The sequence below is a fragment of the Amblyomma americanum genome, chromosome 5 (assembly GCF_052857255.1).
Source record: "Amblyomma americanum isolate KBUSLIRL-KWMA chromosome 5, ASM5285725v1, whole genome shotgun sequence".
NCBI classification, from domain to species: Eukaryota; Metazoa; Arthropoda; class Arachnida; order Ixodida; family Ixodidae; genus Amblyomma; species Amblyomma americanum.
The window spans coordinates 164,377,277-164,401,926 of NC_135501.1; the positions used below are offsets into that span (position 1 = coordinate 164,377,277).

The 24,650-nt window shown below is 47.4% G+C and overlaps 2 protein-coding genes across 5 annotated transcripts; one reads left to right on the forward strand and one right to left on the reverse strand.

Annotated features, from left to right (window-relative positions):
* Positions 1 to 387: 387 nt before the first annotated feature.
* LOC144132913 (32 kDa beta-galactoside-binding lectin-like) lies at positions 388 to 8,560 on the reverse strand. Of its 4 annotated transcripts, none has more exons than XM_077665654.1 (5): positions 8,271 to 8,560; positions 6,905 to 7,030; positions 5,543 to 5,625; positions 5,289 to 5,481; positions 388 to 710 (listed from the first exon to the last, which is right to left on the reverse strand). In XM_077665654.1, exons 2-5 carry the CDS (start codon positions 6,926 to 6,928, stop codon positions 594 to 596), a joined length of 417 nt encoding a protein of 138 aa, XP_077521780.1. In that variant the 5' UTR covers positions 6,929 to 7,030; positions 8,271 to 8,560; the 3' UTR covers positions 388 to 593. The 4 variants fall into 4 exon arrangements, with proteins under 4 accessions (XP_077521780.1, XP_077521779.1, XP_077521781.1 ...); XM_077665653.1 differs by having other exon boundaries at positions 5,543 to 5,738; XM_077665655.1 differs by lacking the exon at positions 8,271 to 8,560 and adding an exon at positions 5,968 to 6,144.
* Positions 8,561 to 23,189: 14,629 nt separating this feature from the next.
* LOC144135225 (uncharacterized) lies at positions 23,190 to 24,221 on the forward strand. Its single transcript, XM_077667963.1, has 3 exons — positions 23,190 to 23,419; positions 23,562 to 23,931; positions 24,005 to 24,221. The coding sequence occupies exons 1-3, from the start codon at positions 23,283 to 23,285 to the stop codon at positions 24,212 to 24,214; spliced, it is 717 nt and encodes a 238-aa protein (XP_077524089.1). The 5' UTR covers positions 23,190 to 23,282; the 3' UTR covers positions 24,215 to 24,221.
* Positions 24,222 to 24,650: the final 429 nt, after the last annotated feature.

Sequence of the window (24,650 nt, forward strand, 5' to 3'; positions counted from 1 at the left end):
ACCACAGGGGTTACTGCGCCTAGGAAAGGCATCAAAACATTCAGCGATAAGTGTGGCTCTCCTTTCGGTTTTCATGGCCGTTTTCATTAATAAAATGTGTAAAAAAAAATCCTGCTTCTTGCAAGCAGCTTTCAAGATCAACAGACACGGGGAAAGTTTTTTTTTTTATGTAACCTTGATACATGAAGTAGTGCTTCTCGGTGGGTCATCCTTCTCATTTTCCACTGAAGCCTACTCCCGAATAGACCAGCGTCTGTACAAGTTGTAATGTTGCAGATCAGGCGGGTAAGTTTTGTGATCAACTGTCCTAGCTACAGGTCAGACCACGTTCTATTGCTGCGAACAGATCTTTCTACATGAGTCATTAAGGTCGTGGATGTGGCGCTCTCTGGTGGGGCATTTTTTTATTTTCAGTTTCCAGTGCACGCAAACAAACCTTTCGTTTTCTCTTTCCTCAAAGCAGCATATATACCTCTCTGGTTTTCTGAGTGTCAGTCATAGGACAGGCCGAATGCAAAGCAGGCAAACAGTGTTCACATTATGGTACGAATATCTAGGAAACCTGGATTCCTTTCCAGCGCGGATCGCAGTGTCTACTTCTGCAGGTCGAACCGTCGAATCGTGACGCTGCCTTCCACCACGAGCCGCTTTACCAATGAGCAGTTCATCCGGTGCTTGAAGAAAGTAAAATCTTTGTTGTCGAAAGCCACCTGCAAAGCACACGCCCGACCTTGTTGGTAGAACAGTTTCAGCAGTGAAGCTTGCAGAGCATCCAAAGCCTAACCAACCACCTTAATAGAGTTGTTTTCCAGCAGCACATCCTGTGGGTGGTGGAACTGGTTACTACATAGAAAAGCCATGTGCTGTTGGGGAAGAGCATATTACAAGTTTTGTTTTCACAGGAACACAAGTTGATCTCGACGCTTAATGAGAAAGTTTATGCTTATGTCGGCGATAAGCGTTTCAACTTAGGTGGTGGCGGTGATCATAATTTCAGTGGGGACTTGATATGCACTGCCGTCTCGGACATAGGGGTAGTGCAGGTAGGAGAAGCTCGGAAGTGCGCACGACAGCGCGAGATAAAGGGGTGTGTGAAAAAGGTATAAAATTTGTAATCTTACACTACTTGAAAAGCTAGCTGTTCTCAAGGAGAATAACAGTATTAAAGGGTGGTACCATTATAGATTCTGCCCAATGAAAACTTTAAAGAACAGTAAACCTCTGCCTTAAAGCCATGGCGCGATAGTGTTAAAGGGACAGTGCGGAGAACTATCGATTTTTTTATCAAAATCTGACAGTTCGGCATTTCATGGCTTTGTTGCCGCTTTTCCGGGAGCGAAAGATGCGTTTATTTCAAAGAAATTTGGATTCGAAGGTGAAAAAGTTTTCCCGCCGCTCCGATCCAAACTCGAAAACTCTTATGACGTCACGGCGCACTCTTATGACGTCATAGGACGGAGTGACGTGAAATGTGACGTAAACTCCGACTCCATGATTTCTGGCCGCTCGCGGTGCGGTCTAGCGCAGCAGCCGAAATGAAAGCTACCGCCGCCGCACGTTGAAGGCATCTATCGGGGGTCGCTACCGTCGCTTCGTTTACGTTTGCACAGGCGTCTTGCCATGGATCCCGTTCCCGAACCCGACGACGTAGTTCTCGCAAAAACTCCGCCCTGCATTTCAGCGACCTCAGCCCCAGAGAGCGTGCGATGCTTTTGTGGGAGCACGGTTAGGTTAGGCGCCGGCGGGTCATTTCCCCCTTCCGCCGTGAGCAGTCGTTGCAAATTAAATATCATAACCCCAGAGCGGGGAGTCGCGAGGGGCCAGGACAAGGTCGGCACGTCGCGCCCATCGGAGGCTGGCCGAGGCTTTGGGGCCAACGGACTGTGATTCCTTGAACGGTGCGGTTGCACGGTGCAGCAGGCGGCGTCGAGGTCTCCCACGGTTGTAAGGGCCGGGTTATTTATTTTTTGCCATAAAAAAACGGATGAATGCTCAAGGGCTCTCGCGTTTAAAGTTGGCGGCTTGAAAGTAAAGCCGACGCACGACGTTTCAAAGGCTTCCGCGGGTTTCCGGTGGTACGGGGTCCACTGGATCGGGCTCTCTCGCCCACTTGCATGTACCTTCAGGTGTGTGCTGTGAAGGGATTGATTTAGCCGAGAGCTAAAACAACTCCGCCCAACTGCCGAAGCTATTGAATGACGTCACAACGCGCACCTCGCCGCGGAGCCGAATTGGTCTGGCCGAGCCGGCGGCGGCTGGCGCACTCGGAGCGTAATAGACACATGCTCCAAGTCTCTGCCAGTGCGGTCAGAGTGCGCCGAAGCCGCCGAACGCGTCGGCGGTCAAGCGCAGTTGGAGTATAGAGGGTCTCGCTTTGGCCCACGTGACGTCGCCGTGCAGCGCGCGCGCGTTACGCCGGAGTATAAACGCGTCTTAACAGAGCCTACGCTTAACCGCTAACCAACGTATTCGGTGGCGGCATCTATGGGAGCCACTGAAACCCCCCGCCCACTCACTGAATAAAAAAAAAACCTGTGCCACGGCTCGGAATCGAACCCGGGCCTTTCGCGTATGAGGCGGAGACGCTGCCACTCCGCCATGACGGCCCAAAAGTAAACTATGAATAAAGGCACATCTACTGAATGCACTCTTCTGATGCAGAAGCCTCCGCGCTTTCGCTACGTATATCCTGGCCTAACAAAGCTAGGCCATCAGCAACTTTTCTTAACTGCCTTGTACCTTGTCTCCCGTTCCTAATAAACGATCTCCGTTAAGTAGTTTGAAGTCGACTGGCCCAGCCGGGAATGTTTCGCCGGGCGAGCGTGCGAAGACACAAGTGCTCTTTATACTGCGAACTGCCTTGTACGATCACCGACCATTGTGCCATCATAGTTTTTCATCGATCGTGACCAGCCTTAACAGGCTCCTTCAAAGGTTAACTAGCACTTGAAGCGGCATTTGGAGTTCCTCTGCAGTTCGGCGCTTGTAAATCGAGGCGCGTCAAAAACAAAACCACGCGACACGCAAAGCTCATAGACGTGAAGCGCCATAACAAATCGAAACTCTCCTGGCCGCCGCCAAGCATCGGTTTTCTTTGCTTCCAACATTTAGATTGTATTTTTTCTGTCTTCCTTGTGTGATAAAAGTGCACTATTGGTTTTAAAACAAATCTTACTTCAATATTGAACCGCGCAACCTTCCTTTGTCAGCCTCACAGATTCGTGACCCCAAGGAGTAAGGAAAATTCCTCCAAGGTGGCGTCTCTTGTCCTATGATGTCACCACGCTTGTACTTGCGAGATTTAGACCTCGTCCTTCTAATCCCTCTAGCAGGACGAGGTCCCAATCTCAACAGAAGAACGCCTCAACGCCTCAACAGAAAAATCAGTCTAATTTGGACCACCGCACACGCCTCCGTTTCTGGCAAAGAGGTGGCCCACGAGTTAGCCCGAGCTCTCTACTTCCGGGTGGCTGTGGAGCCGTCCGACTGCCGGAATATGGACGAGCGTCTGCAAAATTACACGGAGATTGTTGAAAATTATAGGTTATGCAGGAGACTGGTGCCACCACTGGACAAAAATCTAAACAATAGGGAAGCAGTCGCATGGCGGCGCCTTCAAGCTGGGAACTTCGTAAACCCGGTCTGGGCTTATCATATTCAGACTATAGTGATAGAAAAAACGATAAGTGCAAGCACTGTGGTGAGAGAGGGACCCTCGACCACATAATCTGGGAATGCGCTAGCTCCTCAGAGGCTAAAGCAAACATAAATCGTAGATAAGCCTGAGAAGCCCTGCTGCGGAGCGAGGTCTCTGCTCAACCGCAACAAGCCATCCGCCTGGCGACAGAAGCCGCGAAGAGTCAAGGCCTCTTTGCCTGCTTGTGATCGCGGAGGTCCCCGCCCCCGTCCTCTAGGCCTGCGTGCCGGGGTCGGGGAGTAGGGGGCCTCCTTATCTGGTGGAATATTAAAGTTGTTATCATCATCATCTTGCGAGATTGGCCTGTGGCGCCGATACCTGTATTTTAGTTCTTGCTTTTCTCTACCTTACAAGAGCTTTGTTTTCAGTAAGAGTGGCGTTTTTGTGATCAGGAGCTGGTATTCTATCGATCAAGCCAACTTCAATTTCTCCTCAGTGTCCCTTTAACGGGTCCTTCACCTGCGCCCAGGGTCCTCCTTACGTACCACTTTGCAGACACGGACACTCTTCTTTCTTTCACCATCACATAACGCTCAACCTCCTCTTGCAATGCGATAGAATTACAGATCGTTCCCGTGAAAGTACTCCTCCTATGTCGCCTATGTTCTGCCTGCATGCCCATACATGGGGAATTGTTCATTCTCGACTTTACACTCATAGATCGCTGGGAAGCCCTCGTATATAACACTCCTGGAGCAGCCGTGTATAGCGGTTACGCGATGCTCCACTGCCACGACAGGTGGCTGTTTCTAACACAGCCACCAGTGGGGCTTGTGAGACCTGCAGGTTGCACTTCCCGAACAATCTCTCGCGCCCCATCATTAATTTAACTGCCACTGCCACGGTGGGGCAGCATTGCCAGAAAGTCGGGGCACAGCGCAGCCACAGCCACTAAGCCTAGCGCCCTAGAGCGTTTTAGTTTAAACCACTCGGTAATTGTTTCTTACGTCACGGATGAGGTCAGCGCGCCATTTTTGATTGCCCAAAGTCATGCACCACGTGCTCGCTGCCAAGGGAAGTTGAAGTGCTTGCCCAAAAGTTCTGGTAGTGGTTGTGATGACGTCACAAGATCGCATCACCTACGTGGCTTGTAATATAAGCCTCCTGCCTTTCCGCTGACAAAGCTGGCGACGAGAATGCCCGTGTTCCTGCAGAACGGCAGCCTATTGCGGTAAAACTTATGCGCCCAATGCAGATATGTTTGAAAGACGTACTAAGTTTGGTGTCTGTACCTCTGGCTACGCGCTAACCCTCAGAAGGATGCACTGCTAGAGCGTAGCAGCTCGAGAAATGCCTTCTGAAATACTGAAATAAGCAAACTTGATTAGGTATGCCTTGGGTGTCCAAGGTAGCTGGTTCAACCGGCTCATTCGTAAAGTAAGGAACAATGGGGATTAGAAATGTTGTCACAAGCAAAAGTTGCTGGGCTGCTCTGTCAATCAACAGGACAATATGATACTATCAACTATTCTGCTTTGTCCTGAACGCGCATGTTAGATCGAGATAAACAGGCCCGAACCAATTAAAACACTGCAATCAACGTCGCAGTGCACGCTTTCCAGAGGTCAGTACCAGAGCAGCGCACGTATACCTGGTAACCTGCGTCATCGACGCGTATCCTGGTCTCGAAGTGGCTCCCCCGCTGCACAGGCATTCGGACTACGCGCTCCTCGTGCTCCCAATAGCCGCCGCGGTAAGAGTTGAAGACCACACACCCCTCATCGAAGAGCGGATTTATGTGGATGGCTATGTCACCCGTCTCAGCCACCAGGTTGATGCAGAACCTGCGCAGAAGCAGTGATGGGGCATAAACGTACTGCAGCGGTGGCCTGCAGGCCCACTCACCTATCGGTGCTTCTCCCGACTCGGCCCGCCAGGTCGATGGTCGTGCCCGAGCAGAGCGTCTCCAGGGTGACGTCCAGCGCCGACTGCACCAAGACAAGAGCCCCGGAGGTCTGGAACGTGCTTTCAGCAATCCTCATCGGTTCAGATATAACGGCAGGGTTAGGCGCAGTCTGAAATTACGCCTCATCTGTACAACCTGCCGATAGCAGAGGAGCCCCAATGATTACGACATACCTTGAGTGACACACCACACGACGCAGATTGAAAGCGGATGTCATACAGTACACAATAGGTCACGGGTGTCGCCTTTGTTTCAATGCGTCCATGTTTACCGGGTACCATCAGACAGTGGGACTCCTTTGAAGCTATCAATCGTGAGGCTATGCGCGTCATAACATATCTGCCTGCAGAGTAAGCATGCTTACCATTTTCTTTGAAATCAGGCAAGAAAGCAAGCAGCAGCCGTTGCGATAAGGGACTGCAGTCCTGGGCTGTGTATTTTCGGCTATAGAATACGACGTTCTACGTGGACAATAATGACCAGTCAAGCACTTTTCTGGTCATTGTTGTGGATTCCAGCGTGCCAGACCTGCACGGCCGACCTGCGCGTGGTGACGATTGGGACAGCGCGGCACACTATTAAGACGTCATCCCTCATGGCCTATGTTGCCGAAAGCAGCGACCAATAGCACAAGTCCAAATTAAACGGAAATTAAATACTGCAAGACAGGACGTTCTTGCATGAGATGGTGGAGGCTGCTCCGTATAGCTGCGCGCGATTTAAGAAAACATTTCGCCCTTGAATTTCCCTTTTGTTACTGTATCTATATTTTGATACTGATATACTTGTTTATTTTCTGTAGTTACAGATACTTCGAACTAACATCGCTCCTGTACCAAGCTGTACCCAAATCAGTCATGCGGTGGGAACACTGTAGCGTATGTGGATGCATACATTTAACTTTAGCCCTCAGCTTTAAAATCCGAAACCTTACCGGCATGTTAAGTCCTCAAGGCTAATCAGTTTGGATTTTGTCAATACTAAAACTCCTCAGTTGTCAAGTTAAGTAAAAGAAAGGGTACTGCATTTAAAACGGGCCTGTAGTGAAGACCCTCAAATTATATCAAATAGGAAAAATAAATGGTAAAAATGAAATGTTCGCACGGCAAAGCTAGAGAAAAAAAAAAGAGGCCATGAAATAAATTATTGCACTAAAGGCCAAAAATTGGCTTCCTGGAAAAAAGCTTTTCAAAGAGAATTTCCGGAGGTGAGCTTTACGTGCCAAACGTACGTGGCATTAAGTTCAAACTTAATTAAGTTCAACTTAATGCCACGGGAAGAGAAAGACAAGTAGCACTTGCGCTCTGCGATGCCCCAGCTCCCATTCCGGAAGCTGCCGCGAATCAAGCTGGCAGTGACTGAAGGGTGGGTTCAAGTGGAATGCAACGTCAAAGCCCGGGCCTCCTCACTGAAAGTTGATGCTGAACCTGCGTCAAGAGAAGTCAGTTAAAATATGTTCTCCAAAAAGTCAAATATCAATGCCCAGCAGATTTGCCTCCATAGCACACAGACACGCCCAGAGAGAAACATTAGAACGTCGCTCTAGCTTTAAGATGGCAAACAAGGTTCGCTGCATCCCAAGAGAGGCTTGTACGAAATCAAGCTTTCTTCTCCTCACGGCTTTACCCATACACTTTACCTAACACTATTTGCCAACATCAGAGTTTCTATAAAGTCAGCCTTTTTTGTTCCCAGTGCAGTGGTGCTAAACGTAGCTAAAACATTCTCAGAAGACAGATAGTTGTCATGAGTGATGAGAGTTTCAGCAGATGCCGACAGAAGTCGCCTTCACCATGCTCACAAGGACAAAGTGCTGACATAAATGATAAAGACCTTTGTGACGAACTTTTGCACCTAAGCAGCCTGTTTCCTCCTGATTGTAGCACACCTCTTAACGTTCTTTAGTTTATATTAAGTTGTGTAGCTTATATCGAGGATAACTTCCCAAACACATGAGTCGCGCTTTGCATTATTCCTTACACTGCCCGTATCCGGGGCAACAGCGAAGAGAAGTTTCTCAAAATTAAAGCTGATAAAGAATTATCTATGGTCGACTTTGACAGATCATCTCTGGCAATTTCGTCCATCGAAAACAAAGTTGCATGTCCAAAGCTGTAGCTCAATTCTCAGTTCAAAAGGCCCGCAAGGTTCCGTAACGATATCTGAATTAGATTCATGGCGTCATGGGGACGACCTCTGGCCTGCGCCATTGATTTGCAGTCTCACTTCAGGCTTCACCCATCGAAATTCACAGCTCGCGTTAATGAATTGCCAAAAACAATTTTGTTTTATTACCAGGTATTCTCCTGAAAACGAACAAAAGGAATCAATCTAGAAAAGGTTACCATGAAGAAAAGATGAGTTTATTAGCCGGAAAGGAGGGGGGAGAGAGCCTTGGTAAGGGTCGCACATGGCGCCGAATGAGGTAAGGCCGGTCCTGCTCTCCCTCCTCCTTCCACGTTAATCACCCTCTGATTGCTCATCCCACAGTTTTCGCCGTACTCTCCTAGTTGTACAGTAACCACCTTCCTTCTCAGTGGTTCTCATGGCAACCACCCTCCGCTTACGCACTGACGCAAAACCCACGGAGGAACGGACCTCCAAGAGCTGTCGCGGTTAAAAAAAAACTCAAATGGTATGAACGAATATTGGTGTTTCTTTACTTACTCGAGTTAGACTTCGTCGACGGCTTAAGGGCAGTTGTACGATCGTTTCGGAGCGCCTTCCGCCTCGTCCGCTTCGCGAGCGGGCCTGGCGGATCTGCCTCGTTCGGCGAACGGATGGAAAGTTGGTCAACTTCAACTTTCTGGCGGACGAGCGCACCCGGCCGGGGACCGGATTGCAGCTATTGGCTGCTTTTCCCGTGACGTCAGTGACGTCTCGAGCCCCTCCGCCCTCCGCCTCGGTTCTGCCCTGCCGGGGCAAGATGGCCATCCGTCGACTGAACTGGGGAGCGCGGCCTGGGCAGTGGCAGCGATGTCGCGAAGCATATTATATTGGCCACATCTTGATATTACCAGTGTTCAGAGCGACTGCAAACTTCGCCGCGTTCAGCAGTGGCGAGCGATAGTTCCACTAGTTGAATTCTGTAATCATCTAAGCTGACGGAGTTGACAGAGCGCCGCTTCAAACCGATGCAAGGCCTGTGCAGTGGCGGTGTCACGAAGTGTTTATTTCGAGCTGTTTGTGGTTGTTGTAAGCGTTTGTAATTCCTGCGAGGATCATCACGGACAGCGGCGAGTCACGGTGAATTTCTTGTGCGTGCATGAGCTGCATAGCACAATGACAAGTGTCCGCGTAGTGAACGTGATTGCGATCGGAGCGAGTGCTTTTACGTCAAGGCAGCGAAATGTGTGCCTGCGAAAGCTCACGACGGACGCTGTGCTTTCCGAATGCTGAAATGATCGTGGCGTTGCGCAGCTAGTCGCATTCGTTGCGATGGTTGCAGTGATCGCTACCACACTACGTTATTTCTGCTACGTATCCATTACCATTTTGATCGCGATTCGTGCGGGCGCTGTGCTCGAGTACTGCTGTGTGTGCGACGTGACACGATCTTTGCTGCACGGCCGCCGGACTGTTTTCCGCGGCGACAAAAGCAACGCTGCCATCCTTTTGCGTCTTGGCGCTCCATTCAATACATTTTGTGATTATGGGTGCTCGGGTTACGAGTGGCCGGCGGCACTGTGTGACTTGTGTGAAAACATTGGTGTGCAGTGCAGATGTATCTTCGGGGGCGTCATTTCTTTTTATTTCCTGCCGGCTGTGCAGATATTTGTCTGCAATAAATATTTGCGCGATGAATGGGTGACTGAACACTTCCTCTAGCCATTTCGGTTTAGGTTGTGACATGGTATTACGCGATTACGAACAAGAATCATTGCCGCATTTAAATCACGGCTAGTTCACAGTGTAGAATCTCTCATATGTGTTAACTCATGAGTCTACTTTTCAATGAGCATTCTACTCTGTTATGCAAAAAAAAAAATAACTGGCAGCAACTTATGGGGTAAAAATTGTCCACAGAACAAGTTGTGCATAACAAGTCTTGAAAAAAATATATATATATGTTAAGGAAATATTTCCCCATTGCTTTTTTTACCTTTTTGCTTTGACAAATTCTTGGCAATGTGAAGTTGAAGTGGGATCTTGGTTTCCACTGTAATCGGAAAAATTCGGTGACCTTGAAGCGCCTCATGAACCGTGACACTGTTTGTTGTTGATTTTACTCACGGTCCCTTTCGATCAGGAGATCAGCGGTACGAAAGTGGATGTGTGCACAATGCTATTGTTGCAGAGCAGCTCGTGAACTCTGCTTTGCTGGTGTTAAGTGGTTATTCACCAGCACTCCCTGGGACAGCCGCACCAGTTTGTTTAACAACACAGTTTCGAAGCCTTGAGAAGGTGATGTCAGAATGCACATGCACCTTGCTACCTTCATTTGCCTGTGACTGCGTGCTACGGACATGATTACTTGTCTGCTGAGTGACGGCGATGGCGAGCACAATCAGCTGTGTATCGACAGTGTAGAACGCTTCCAAGATTTCCTTAATCCTCCTTACATTTTACACTAACAAAAGTTTATTTGCTGACATATAGACGCATATTTGCTCCTTCCCTAGTGATCGGCTAGGTTGTCTGGCCCACTTATCCTTTCACATTTGTGTGGTCACGACAGTACCATTCCTGCACAGATTCAAAGCTACAATAACAAGGCTAATTTCATTTCCTTGAAATGTGCTAAGCATTGTTGCATGGTGGTTGGTTCTGCAATACCGATGTTGCCCTGTTTCTGAGAGTCCTGTAGTATCAATGGAACCACTGACCTGCCAAGGCAAAGACCACATTTAATTTGAACCCATTCCTTTACTTGAATGAAATAGCTGTTGCTGCTTGCATTAGCAGATTCCCTGCTTTGCACCGGTGCCTAGTTCTGTTCTTGCCCGCTGCGCATGCCTGAATCAGGAGTGTTGCATTTTTCTTTTCTTCTGCGGTGTACTCAGTATAAAGAGTGCTAACCTATAATTGCGGGCTGCGGGTAGGCATACGTGAGGTTATAATATAAGCAAGCGATTCTGTTGTTTTAATTTTAAGCAGGTTATTTCATTTTGTGCAATGAGGAATCCAAGCCAGGATGTGATTCGCCGAGCCCTGACAGTGATTTTTACACTAGAAAGAGAAGCTCTTTGGCAACCAGAAAGTGTGTGAGCTGGTTAGAAGTCAGTGTGCCTGGCAGTCCACGGGTTAGCATAACAGTCTGTGCAGACAGTGGGGCAAGCATTGTGATGGCAATTCCAGTGTGCAAGATAGGTATATGATTCAGGCAGCGTTCGATTTATCTGCTCAAATCCAAAATTTTAAGTCTTTCCCCTCTGCACATTAATGGGACAAGAACATATGCAACAATGGCCCGTACGCATTTTCACTCTGTCCACTATGATCAGCAAGTTTGTTAGCAAAGCGTAAGTGCACTGAAAAAAGTTTTTTCCCCAGAAACACTGCTAATAGTATGAGTCCATATTAACGAGGACTGCACTAATGAGGAATGGCTGTATATGTGAAAGTATGGTTAATTTTTTTAGTTCTGATGATGACACAAGCAATTAATCTTTGTTATTTTGAATATGAGACTAAAGAAGTACATTTATCTTGCAACTTATGAAGATGATTAGAAGGATGTGTTGTATGGCACAGCAGTTTGTTGGTTGAAGAATAGCGATTGGCTTTACCTGACACCACTTAAAACAGCAGACTGCAAAATGAGCCCTGTAGAGCTGGTAAAGGTATGTTAGGAACGAAGTCGACGGAAAACAGCACCACTACACATAGTAACAATTCTTGCTCTGTTGTCCTCCTCCCTTAGCGCAGTTTCAATATGCAAACTTACTGCCGGTTCACCCGACAGTACACCCGTACCAAGTTTTGTGAAATTTGTAGCAAACATCAACGGGACAGGAAGCACGGTGTACGCATATCTAGTGCATACTGTGCAGATAGCTTCCTGCCTCATCATAGCTTGGCCCCTCTATGTTTCTTACCCATCATTACCCAGCACCTATGGCCCTATTTATGCCATTGTCATGTGCTGCAAATCACCGAACACATTTTGTACTCTTGCCCTGCTAGATTGTTTTGGCCCATTAAGTTGTTTCATCCAAATTGGCAAGCTTTTAGAAAACATTCCTGCAATAGCCAACTTGCTCTTGTTCTTCACGACATGCACCTTGACTGCAATATCCCCCCAGATGCTTTTCTTCTTGGCTTTGAAAAAGCATGTGATTCCCTTATTTATGTATGGCTTTTTTTGTCGTGCTTTAACCTGTATCCAATAGCTCTAAACTAGATCCAAGCCAGCCGTCGGCAGATTTCCCTTGCCAATCCTTAAGCATCCTGCCTTTTCCTGCAGTCTTGGATGTCCCCCAAGGCATTGCCTTTGGGCCTCAACTTTTTATTATATACATTATGGCTTTCCCTTCAGTGTTTTGTTACATGCCTTCACTGATGGCTATATAAAGGGGTCTGCCATCTTGCAATAACTACCCATGTTTTAGTTCTCCAAAACAACATTTTGCATGCTCTAGAATAGCCTGTTTGCTAATGTTACTAAGAATGTGCTCACGTCTTTTTTTATTGTCAGCAAAACTACATTTTGCCTACTTATAAGGGCTTACCGAGAAAGGTATTTTCACTGGATACTGGTTGAAATACTCAGCCGTTCACATGGCTCGCAATGTAGCATGGTCTCACCTCATAATGCTTGTACACCCTCCCACAGCCTAGGATATTTACACCATAACATGTACTTAGCATCGCCGTCTTCCAAGTTACTTGCGTTCAGATCCCCTGTGTGGCACCATCTGGCACATGGCACAAACCGAACTTAACTAAAATCCTAGAATGAGTTCAGACCTGAGCCCTTGTTTTATTTGCTCAGACTATTGTTGAAGCTCCAGTTTCACAGCACCAAAGGTGTATCTTCAAATTTCTTCATGTCGGGCAGAAACTGCAGAGTTTTTTTTAACTCTTTACCATCACATAACCAACTAATCTGTTCTGACTCATCTTTCCTTCTGCACTAGCCGCACAAGTACTGTTGTGCCTCAGTTAGCTCACGCCACTGCATTTCAAGATTGATTTTTGTTTTTGCCTCTAAAGGCTGGAATGGCCTTCCACCTCACAAGGCTTACTAGCCTCTTGTCCTTTGAGCTGGTCACTGCAGAAATCCACCCAGCAAATGATGGTGTCCATCCACTGATCAAAGTGATTTCCCCAAGGCAGAGAATATTTGTAATAAGAGAATAAATACTCATTAATGTCCACCCAAGTGCAGCCATAAGGCCATAAAGAAGAGCTGCAAAACTTTCCTTTGTAGCCGTATGGCTGTGCTTGGATGCTAATGGTTGATTACTTCTACACAAAGCTGACCCCTCAAGTATTGTCATTTAGTACTATTTAGGTATAATGTTAAAATAAATTGTTCTAATGAAGTGCTTAGTCGCTTGCTCAGCTTGGCAAGCCAATGCAATGTTCTCTTACGCGTAAGAACTTTCCTCACAATCTATTTCAAGTAATATTGGGGCACATTTACACAATACTTTTGTTGGACGGCATACAGTTGCATTTACGCTTACTTGCACACTGTTCAAAAGCTAGGTCTAGCCAACTGAACGTGTGCACTCAAAAGCTCAGCATGCATTATTGTGCCTGTCTAGGTCAGATTTTTCTTGGTTTCTCTCTTATAGTCTCTTCAGCTAAGCAACACACCGCCTTCATAACATGGCTCAGTGAGAATGCTACGAATGCATGTTTATGCATGTGACTTTTATATATTCAGGATAGTGTTAACAGGGCTGTTGGTTCATCTTGAACACAAAAGCCGTCAACTTCAATTTGCAGCAAAGAGACACCAGTAAAGACAAAGGTCATCACTGCTTTTCTGTTTTTTTTTCGGCTTTCTTCGGCCTAACTTCAAATTGGTCTTTTCCAAGTTTCTGATGCCTATCGATGCCTCAATTAATTTCATTCTTTCAAAACCAGACTTGCAGTGAAATAGATATATTTTGCTGAAAATGTTGACAGTCAACAACTAATAGCACACTCTTTTTAAAATTCAACACATGTTGAGTTGTATAAACATCAGTTAACAGTGAGCAATGCTCACTTTTGCTAGCTAGATTGTGAACTGATCACCTTTACATTCAATCAGTCTACATTTTACTAATGAGTGAAAATAACTCTTAAACATTGCTTAAAAGTTGTATCAGAGAACATACGCATATATGCTTGTCACATACTTAAATGGCTCAATTTTTATTTCATTTTATTGTGCAACATCATAGACCTCATACTGGAAATCTAAGTTTACAAATTCTTCTTGAGATGTTGGTGTTTGTGCGAGATAAGCAGATTATAGGGTCATTGTATCCTGTTTCCCTGACTGTACAAAGTATTCTTTCCCAGCCTAAGCCAGGAGCCATTGCAATGTAAGCCCTCCAAATTGGTTCTTGCATTTCCTCTACCTGTAATCCACTTTACTGGCTCCCATATCTCATTATGTTTATAGTAATAGAAAGACGTGTAGACTTTTATGCAATACAAAGGCACCCATATTGTTTTCCACTCACAGCGACATTTGAGAATGCTCTGGAGTTGAACAAAGTATATGCCAGCTTATTTTGTACATGGCAACAGTGACATGGCCTTCAGCAGAACTTCCCATACTTGTTTTCAATTCTGTAGTCTGACTTGTGCAACGGCAATATCAGCTCATGAAGATGTGCTAAAGGACTACCTGACGGCCCGCTGTCTCTGTGGAGAACAAAGCGCCTTGCACTACAACCAATAAGTGATGCATGTCTAAGCCCCTTTGCAGCCACACAGTGCTATTTCTATTTTGGCTTTAATAATGGACTGAAAAACAACAAAAATAAGTCACTATTGTTACATTGTCACTGTTCTGTAAAATGTAGAACTGCTTTAATTAGAACTGATTTTACCTGTTCCAAACAACTGGAAAAGTCAATTTCTTATGTGCATTTGTGTTTGACTGCAGTGTGCTAAAATGTGAATTTTTAATGCATACACAATTCAGACACACACAACTTATATATTGAATAGATAAGCATGTCTTTTGCATTAGCAGTGAGCTGGCTGTATACGTAGTTGGGGGTGGGGGGGTTTGTTTACATATTAAAATGACGACTGTGCAAAAGACAGGCCAACAGCCGGCCGATTCGGTCTGCCAAAACCATGTCGTCGTGATGTCTGGCTCTCTGTCACACTGCGCCGACGAAAACAGTCGGTCGACTGTCGGCGCCACGTCTCCCACAAGACGGCAGTTGGCCGATGGTTCGCCAACTCCCATGTCACACTAGCGAGACGTGTGAGACCTCCCGCCGACTTGGCCCTTTCTCGTTCTCACTCTTCTTTTGTCATTTCCTGCTATGCGAAATTCATGGGCCTGGACGCTTCATTTTTAACTGTTTTAAATAAATCTCACCATAGTAAAACAAACTCTTAACACTCGTGATTATATGAACCTATATTGAGTGCAGCCCAGTACTGAGCGGCACTTATTGCTGGGTCAGAAAGGCATGGCTCGAAAAATAAATCCAGTCGCTTGCGGGTAAACAGACAGGAGAGATTATTTAAAACTAAAATAATAAAAAGAAGAAAAAATTCCCGACCAAGCGGATTCGAACTAGGAACCTCTGGAATGCGAAACTACTGCTATAGACGCTTTACAGCGCGGAAGCATGGGCGCCGCCATATTTGGTCACGTGACCACTCTTCCATTGCTGGCCTTCTAACTCCGCTGCCTGCCTGTGCGGAAGCCTCATCTGCAAGCGCGTTTTACTGCGATAGTACTTATTTTTGCTCGCAAAATGGATGCAGGATGGGTGGATGACACCAAGCTTTGGCCGAAGCTTCAGCGGCCGTGTAAGTGCGCTGTTTTTTTTTTGTATTTTAGGACTCTTTGCTCTTGTTTTTGTGTGAGCCTTCACGCCACATCGCTTTGCTTGGTGACGATGGTATGCTGGCTGTCTGTCTTTTCCCGCTTTTCTAAAGCCAAAAACACTGCTTGGATTTCTGTCCTGGTGTGCTTATGACTGTTTTCGTGCGTGAGTTTAAAGCGAGAACTTCCCAGATTTGATTGCAGCACAAGTTAGTTGCGCAAAGTTGTACTTTTTGTGCAGCTGGCTCGTAACGGCCTCATTCTGCAAAAAATCCCCAACACCTGCGTACCAGTTGCTGACAAATAATGAAAACTAATTATTTGTGTCTGATCGGCCGCGTCAGTCATTCTGCGACCCGCCGCATATGTTTACAATGGCTGAACGGCTGGTATTAGCTCCTGATGTTCGACTTTGCATGAAATCGAACTTTTACTCGATTGCGGAAAGGGTTTCCGAATTTATGCTTTTTGTAGCCTGTCGCAAGGAGCGCGAGATTCAACGTGCACTCGTTTGCAAACAAGTTAGCACTTGAGAAAAGCTCTTTTGCGTTTAACCTACAGCTGCTGCATGGCATCGCGCGATCTACTGCGGTAGCCTTGCGTACGATAAGCGAAGTTTCCAGCGTGGACAGTAAGCCAAAACTGGCAGCCGCTAGTAAAATGCGACGTAAAACTTTCAGCACAAGTGACAATATTCCTCACTGCATGCTTCTGCGCCAGTCATGTTAGATCAAAAAAGGTTGGAAGTGTGGAGACATTTAATAAGCAGTCCTTTTATTTTGGTTTTGCAAAGTCGAACATCAGGAGCTAATACCAGCCGTTCAACCATCGTAAACATATGCGGCGGGTCGCAGCATGACTGACTCGGCCGATCAGGCACAAATAATTAGTTTTCATTATTTGTCAGCAACTGAAAGCATAAGTGTATTATGCAGAACCTTACTAGATTTCTTGGCATCCAACTTTCAGCATGGGGACAAAGTTTTATTACCACAAAACTAGCTACATAAATCGCACACATGATGACATACTGTACTGATATCATTCTTTATTTCAGTTGTCTACAACTACATGGTTGAAATGCCTGACACAGATGGCAAACCATCCCTCAACTACAGAGGATTTGCTGAAGGCAGCAACCTGCTTGACAGTGGCCATGTTGGCGTGGCACTGGCAAACATCAGGTCGTCGCAAACAGTGAGCAGGACGTACCAAGCACAAATAAATTTTGGACAACCTTTCTCAGCAAGTTGCACATGCAAAGCGGGGCTAAGTGAGCGGTGCAGCCATATTTGTGCACTGCTCATGAAGGTTGTCGAGGCAACATCCAAGAGGCTCACCGGACAGTCATCAGCTGACAAAGCGTGTGCACGGAATGCGGCAACAGCGAAGAATGTCACCCGAGCAACAATGGAGGTAGTTTATTGCCATAGGAAAACACAATCGAAGACGCAGCAGTTTTTATCTGAAAAGGAGATGCTCCTTCACTTCGAAAAATGCCCTCTCGACGTCAGCAAGCTTCAGAACACCATGAGCCGGGGTTGAAGTCTTTCCTCTGTAGATTCGCAATCCAGTGCTGTCGCCTGCAGTCGCCTGCTATCCAGAAGGCCACTGATGTCGCGACGGCGGTCCAGAGGAAATCGGGGCATGCCCCTGGGTCCCCGCACGACCCCACTTCACTCAAGTGTTTATGTCCCTAAGGTCCATAACACTGGAGAACAGAGCAATCCGCGGTTTTCAGAGGTGCTGATAAGAAACACTCAGCAGTGTGACGATAGAACTAAAAAGCAGGCGACCCATGTGCGAAAACTCGGCCGGCGCGCTGCACCGGTCGCTGCTTGCGAATTGTAGCCCCACTGCAAGCAGGGACACACGGAGCAGCGAGCACCGCTGCGCCGCTCGACTCAAGCACTCGAGCTCAAAGCGTACGCTTTGCCACTCGCAGCGGTCTGATTACTGCTTGGCTTGGTGTTGAAGTTCGCACCATAAAAGACAAAATAGAAATATTATCAGAAAGACCGCCTGCTATACACGAGCAGCGACAAAGCATGCTTGCGCTAGTAGCGAGATTTCGGCAACGGCACCGCCTGCGGTCGCGCCAGGCGACGAACTGCGCTGCTGCCTGGCGCAGCACACGCCGCTTCGCGAGTAGCCTGCACTATAATATCTCTTAATATCGCTTTCCTGTTAGCAGTATAATCTTACCACAAACTAAGTTATGGTCAATTTCCGCGACACCTTCGGCTGCGGAGCCAGCGGACCGCTGCGGGCGAAAGGCGAGCCGGACCGCAACGGCGGGCCAGCGGCAGCTTGCGAGGCGATTCTGGCGAGAAATTTTGCTCCTATCAGAGTTGTTGCTTTTACCAGCAACTCGGTGTTGATCAACGATCCTCAGGAATGATACATTTGGCACATTTCTCTGTCTGAGCGTTTATTGCTTACGTCAAAAACAATCTTAAGCTGATTTTTATTACGGCGGCGTACGGTATCCAGGCTGGCCTGCCGGCGAGCAGGCTCGGTTTACTTCACGTTCGCACCAAAAAAGACAAAACAGCCATGCTATCAGGAAGGCCGCCTGCTATATTCGAGGTCAAAAACAATCTTAAGCTGATTTTTATTACGGTGGCGTACGGTATCCAGGCTGGCCTGCCGGCGAGCAGGCTCGGTTTACTTCACGTTCGCACCAAAAAAGACAAAACAGCCATGCTATCAGGAAGGCCGCCTGCTATATTCGAGGTCAAAAACAATCTTAAGCTGATTTTTATTACGGCGGCGTACGGTATCCAGGCTGGCCTGCCGGCGAGCAGGCTCGGTTTACTTCACGTTCGCACCAAAAAAGACAAAACAGCCATGCTATCAGAAAGGCCGCCTGCTATATTCGAGCAACGACAGCATGCCTGCAAAACAGCCGCGCTTTCGTCAACGACGCCGCCTCGCAAAGAGCGAACGAGAGAAGCGCCTCGAAGAAAGAAAGAAAAATCGAAAAAGGAACGAAGAACCAGAATAAGGAGGAGAGGTTTGAGCCTGCGCGTAGCCACTCGGCGGCGCCGCAGGAAACGTTGTTTTTCCCCAAGAGGTCAATGTTTGCAACCAGGGCCAGACTCTGCCCTGACCTTGGACTGACCCCCCACTGTGTACAGAAGGGAGTGGTTAGGCCTCATATCCCGTTATCGAAGCTCGCAACGGGAATTCTCTTCTGACTTCACTCCCCCCCCCCTCTGGGCGTCGCGCGTGGAAAACCAAAAACCGACGGTCCCCCACTCTCACTTCCTTCTTAGTGACGACGGCACTTTTTCTTCTTCCAGTATCGGGGTTTGTTTAACAGCTATCGTCCGCCGCCAACCATAGCGATCCGTCCGCCACATGTTTGCGGCTGCCCTCAAGGGTAAAGTTCGCGGGCTACGTGGTCTCCGGTGCTCACGTGAGTGTTTGCATGTGTTTATCGTGGAAGAACCGGCTGCGAACCTACCACTCCCCCTCCCGTTGGTCCGGAGTCCAGATAAAAAGCGTTCTCGTCTTATTTTCTTCAATCTCGCTTCTCATTTTTCCTAGCGCTATCTCCGCACTTGACCCGGTGCTGACTTGTCTGCGAGACCACGATAGGGCACACAGCTTTCCACTTGCCTTTCGCTTTGCCCCGTGTTGGACAGCTGATGTAGTTAGTTTGATAGTATTTTGTAAAAATCTCCGCTAATCGGGACAAGCTGGCTGCGGTTGTCGCTATGGGCTTTCCTCGTATACAGGGAGTTCATTGACTGACAGCTGGGATTAAGAAGAGGCGGATCTACAGAGGTACAAACTACTTGTGCGAAAGATTCCGATAAGTAAACCCTGAGCAAGATCTCGCAATGTTTACGGTGTTTGTGGGTTTGTGTCACCACTGTCGACGGTGCCTCCATCACGCAACACCGTTTCACACTCCTAGCGCCCCCACTTGGCCGACACTCCCGCACACACCGCGTCGCCGGCGTGCCCCGCCCTCCCCGTTCGCGAACGCGCGAGAGCCATCGGCATCGCAATCACGCGCGAGCAACCGAGCGGCGGCGATGGACACGCGCTCCTCGTGGCGTGTCTTTTCATGCGGTTGCCTGCGAGGCGGTGTTGCCTCAATTTCTTTCGCTCGCCCTACTCGGTTTAATTACGGTAAAATCCTACCATTTACGACGTGAAAAACAGCATGATAAGCCAGCAGCGAAGTAACAAGACAAGCCAACGTTCATGCAATTCTGCTTTCGTACATTTATCGATTTTAGACGAAAATTCTCTAATTTTTTTTTATTACCGCATTTGCTACGAACCCGCCGCAGAGGGCAACACAAAGTGACCACAAATCAAGGCATCAAAATTAATCACGTAATTCACGCGAAAAACTCCACGAGAATTATACGGCGTATAATTAGCCTGGAACTTTTCGCGTGAAGTCCAAATGTCCCACGCACACGTCACGGATGTAAACCTGCTTTTTTTTTTCTTCGCGCAGCGATAATTTTGTGTGTGTGCTAATCATTGTTGGAGTTTGTTTAAGGACGTACGCGGGAAATAACATGGCCATTAGGTAAAAATTCTCAATTTTCTATTTTTTTTTTCTCGTGAGGCTCGGGTCTTCATCTGTCTCGTGGCGAAAAACTATAGCGAAATGTTTAGAAAAAAATATTTTTATGTGTGGTCGTCGAAAAAAATTGGAGCGGTCACTTAACCTCCGCCTTAAAGGTATGACGAGGTATCGTAATTAATTCCCGTATATGTAGTTCTCTACTTTGCATTCATAGGCCCTTAAGGCCTTGGGGGTCGCTCATACGACTCCTGGCTCAGTGGTGTAGCGGTCAACCGATGGTCCTGCGATGGCAGGTGCTCCCAGCGGTGGGCCAGTACGCGAAGTCGCTCTTCCCGAGCGACCAATCATTCATTTAACTGCCACCTGCCACTGTGGGCAGTTTGCTCACCACTATCCGGTGGGCAGGTTGTGATGACGCTGCAAGGTCACCTGACCTAGGTGGCCCACCTGCCTCCTAGGTTGCTCTCTGGGGACCACCTGCCAAAGCCATGCCCGCATTTAACGTTACCGCGTTAATGCCGAGCGAATTGTGCCTCTGCTGGTCGTGGTACAACGCTGACTCCCTGGTACAGGGTAGCTCTTCTCATGTGCTAACTTCCAAGTCGCCCGATTCGCCAACACCACGCACTGATCCATTTGCTTGCTTCTTCGATACCGTGCAAATGATAATCTTCACCCGCGGTGACAAGTGAAGGTGACAAATTGCAGAATATCGAGCGCCCTCCACAATTTTCCAACCGAAAACTTTCGTTCACAGACGGAAATCTCGCATTCTTCTTCGAAAAAAAAAGGGGGGGGGGCAATGTTTCTTGATTTTAATGAAAGGGAAGTTGTTGAAAGGACACAATAGAGGGACACAAGTAGCGGACCCAGACAGGTACTCGTCAAGGGAACTTATCATTGTAAACTTTCACCAACTTCCTTTTACACTCTATTTCCAAAATCTGGTGGTGATCGTCAGTTGCTTCAGGTTCCCGCAGATTAGGCGGCAGCCTCCCTCACTTTTTCGAAAGAGAATACACTGGAGGCGACTGACAGTCAGCAGAGCAGGATGTAAAAACGAGGTCTGAGATCGAGGTACAGAAGTTATTCCGTTTACAATATTCAAAATACAAAGATAAAAAAGAATCGCATTTCATATGCTCACTTCACTCGCTTTGTCCTGCGACAAAACACAATACGCGGATTCGATCCCGACCGCGGCGGTCGAATTTCGATGGAGGCGAAATTCTAGAGGCCCGTGTACTGTGCGATGTCAGTGCACGTTAAAGGGAGACTGAGGCGGTTTTCAAATCTGCTAACCTTCTAGGCTTTTGAAGTATACTCATTGTTGATCTTGCTTGTGAAGTTATTTTTTCAGTTGTTGCAAAAGCATCGCCACAATCACAGATTGAATGCGCGCCGTTCAAATCTCCCGCGTCCCGAGAGAGCGCAGGAGAGGAGAAAAGCAGAGAGGAAAACCTCCTCCTTTTCGGCCCGTGTGACGTCATTTTGAGGAGCCGGAGACCCTCCGAGTCACCCGAACGTGCTTTCAGCGCGCGTTGTTCCTCGTGTTGCCTGCGTTGTGGTCGTAATCCCAAAGTGTTTCAGCCAAGTTTTGAGCATCCGACCACGTGCAGCCGATCTAACATGAGGTACTGCTGTGCGTTCGGGTGTACGAGCACCTACGGCCGCGACGATGTCGTCTTCCACACTTTCCCGAAAGATCAAAAGCTCGCAGCGCAGTGGGTCGTTGCTGTGAAGAGGGAGAATTTCAAGCCGACCAAAGCAAGCGTACTCTGCTCGAAGCACTTTCGTGACAGCGACTACGTGCAGAGCTTGTCCCTAATGCGATCGCTAGGGGTTTCTGTCAAAGGGGCACGGCTGAACCATGACGCGGTTCCTTCACTATTTATGCACAAAAGAAGCATGCCACCACCGCCAAGAAGTGCATTTGCTAAAAGAAGGAAACATGAGGTGAGTCTACTTCCGAATTTAAATTCATTACTCTGCGGCAATTCTGGTCTCATTTGCGTGTGGAGCTTTGCATGAAGCGTTGACCGCGAGTAGTCCACGCGGAGAGCGATCCCGCGATGGTACGGGCACAGCGCCGCGCGGCTGTACTCGGGTTTCCTTTTCTCGCGCAAGGGGATATGCTATAGAGACCCCTGCGCTAAACGGCACTTAACTCATCAATGAAACACTGCTGATGATTCCTCGCGTGCAGACGGGACGGGAAATTATAATGGTAATGGTCTTGCCCATGCGCACTGGCGCCTCGCTATTCCCCTATGTCCCTAACCGATAGCTTCACACTTTTCAAATCTGTCCAATTCCGATGTGGTTATGCAAATGCGATAAGTAGGCAGGCGTCATAGTATTCTTACAAGGTAAACATACATTTCGATGATCGCCAAACAGCCGAGAACGACTTCACATACGCGGTTTTCTTGCTTTGATAGAAAAATTTCCAGTAAAGAGCAATTCAGTAATTCAGTACACTTTTTATCCTTTCAGGTCCTTGCAGAACTGCTTGGAGAAGGATCAAGCGTGGAAAAACTTGATCCAAAATTGGGCAGTCCCTCTGGTAGCCCAACAGGTAATGACGCTACATTCAGTCTGAACATTTAGTTGTGCATGCCTATACTGTGCATCAAATCATGTCTCAGTCTGTGTTGCAGATGTCACAACAGAAGCTGGAGCAGATCTTTGCGCAATGCGACATGAAAACTTCGGCGTGGAAAATTCACTAAGTATCCTCGCTCTCACTGGTAATGACCAATCTTCAGCAAGCAAAGTAATGCAAAGCATTGACGCCTTACACATTATATGATAACCTGCTCATTATTGCAGATTCAGCACATGATGCAACGCTGGAGGTTAAACTGACAGAGTCTTGTGAGGGAAGACACAAGTCTGTCCAAGCAACGATGCGGCCAGCGACAAAAAGCACAGCTGTACAGGCATGTGTGAAAAGAAGCATGGCATCACACCACTCTCAGACAAAACCACACACTGTATCTATCAGTATGTGCATTTGTACAATAATGACGGGGAAGGGGGCAAAGCGCTATAGAGGTTTTCAGTTGTACTAAAATTTCCGCATATTCTATGTTGCGTGCAGTGGTAACAACTACTAAATGCAGCTGCACATATCACATGATTTTTAGGCATTCAGGTTGGCAGCCCCATGATAAATGTAGCCACTCAAACGACCATGCCAATCCAAAGAGAGGCCATTGAAAATGATGACAGCACAGAAGACGAAGGTGGAGATGAGGACTACGATGATGAGGACTACACTCCATGCGAAGAATTTGAAGAGAAGTATGCGATTTATTAACAGTATGATAAAAACCTGTTTGCCCTACTTTTACTCTGGTGCCATAAACATTCACTCATGTTTTTCATGCAAGGTAGCGTGTTTAGGCTGTCCAGTGCGATTGAAAATTTGCCCATTCTCTTCCAGGCACGGATGTGTCGGAAACTCCCCAGATGAACCCGGCAACAAAATTTTTTTGGTGCAGGAGAAGTACCTTTGGAAGCTTTTCCAGCTGTGCACAGAGTGCCTCGCACCTCGTACAGTCAGATTCGAGTGTGAAGGCACACTTCTAGAAGTTTATGGGGAGTGTGCATCTGGCCATTTCGTTTACTGGTGTAATCAGTACGTCGAAAAACAGCAGCCGATGCTCAACCTGCAGCTTTGCGCAGCAGTTATCTTCTCTGGATGCAACCCAACAGCTACACTGAGAATGCTGGCTTCAATTGGTGTACCGGTTGTGAGCAACAGGACATTTTTTGCAATCCAGCGTTCATATCTGTGGCCTGCAATTGACAGGGTAAGGAGTCATTGTGAAGAAGTTTCCAGCTTTCTTGTCATGGTCAAGGTTCAATGTGCACTGTTTTTTTCAGGTTTGGAAAGAAGAGCAGAAAAGTCTGCTGCAAGAGCTGCAAGGCCAACAGGTGAACCTTGCTGGAGATGGACGGGCTGATTCACCAGGATTTAGTGCTAAATATGGCACGTATACTCTGATGGACGTTGAACGCCACAAAGTCTTGCATTTTGAAGTCGTGCAGGTGCGTTTCCACTTTGCTACAACAACGTTCTGTAAATTTCTATAGCTCACTAATGCCGCCAAATGAACTGTAATGCAACATTTAAATATCATGACTTCTTTCTACAGCACATGCATTATCATTGGCTTAGCCTTGAATCCCCGTGCTGGTAGATGAAGCATCAGCACAGCACTACCATTGTTAGAAATACAAAGATTTATTTTCTTAAAAATAGTTACAGCTGGGAGGAGAGACCTCAATGCATGCAGTCTTTTTTTAATTGGTAGACACGCTACACATCACTCAATATCCTTTTCCATTATCATACCACAGTCCAATGATGCTGGCGGCAGCTGTCGCATGGAGTTAGAAGGCCTGAAACAAGGCCTTGCTTTTCTGGAGAGTGGGAGCATCAAGGTAGCAGTGCTGGTGACCGACCGTCATACACAGATCAAGTGCTTTCTCCGCAACAACAAAGCTGCAATCGCCCATGAGTTCGACG

Excerpts from the sequence above, each read along its gene's own strand:
- LOC144132913 (XM_077665652.1), bottom strand. The coding sequence starts at position 5,884 with ATGGTACCCGGTAAACATGGACGCATTGAAACAAAGGCGACACCCGTG. Across the intron at positions 5,482-5,542 it reads GTCGGGAGAAGCACCGATAG|GTTCTGCATCAACCTGGTGG; the intron begins GTGAGTGGGCCT and ends GCTTCTGCGCAG. Across the intron at positions 711-5,288 it reads TCGATGACGCAGGTTACCAG|GTGGCTTTCGACAACAAAGA; the intron begins GTATACGTGCGC and ends TGTGCTTTGCAG.
- LOC144135225 (XM_077667963.1), top strand. The coding sequence starts at position 23,283 with ATGATAAATGTAGCCACTCAAACGACCATGCCAATCCAAAGAGAGGCC. Across the intron at positions 23,420-23,561 it reads TGCGAAGAATTTGAAGAGAA|GCACGGATGTGTCGGAAACT; the intron begins GTATGCGATTTA and ends ATTCTCTTCCAG. Across the intron at positions 23,932-24,004 it reads TGTGGCCTGCAATTGACAGG|GTTTGGAAAGAAGAGCAGAA; the intron begins GTAAGGAGTCAT and ends TGTTTTTTTCAG.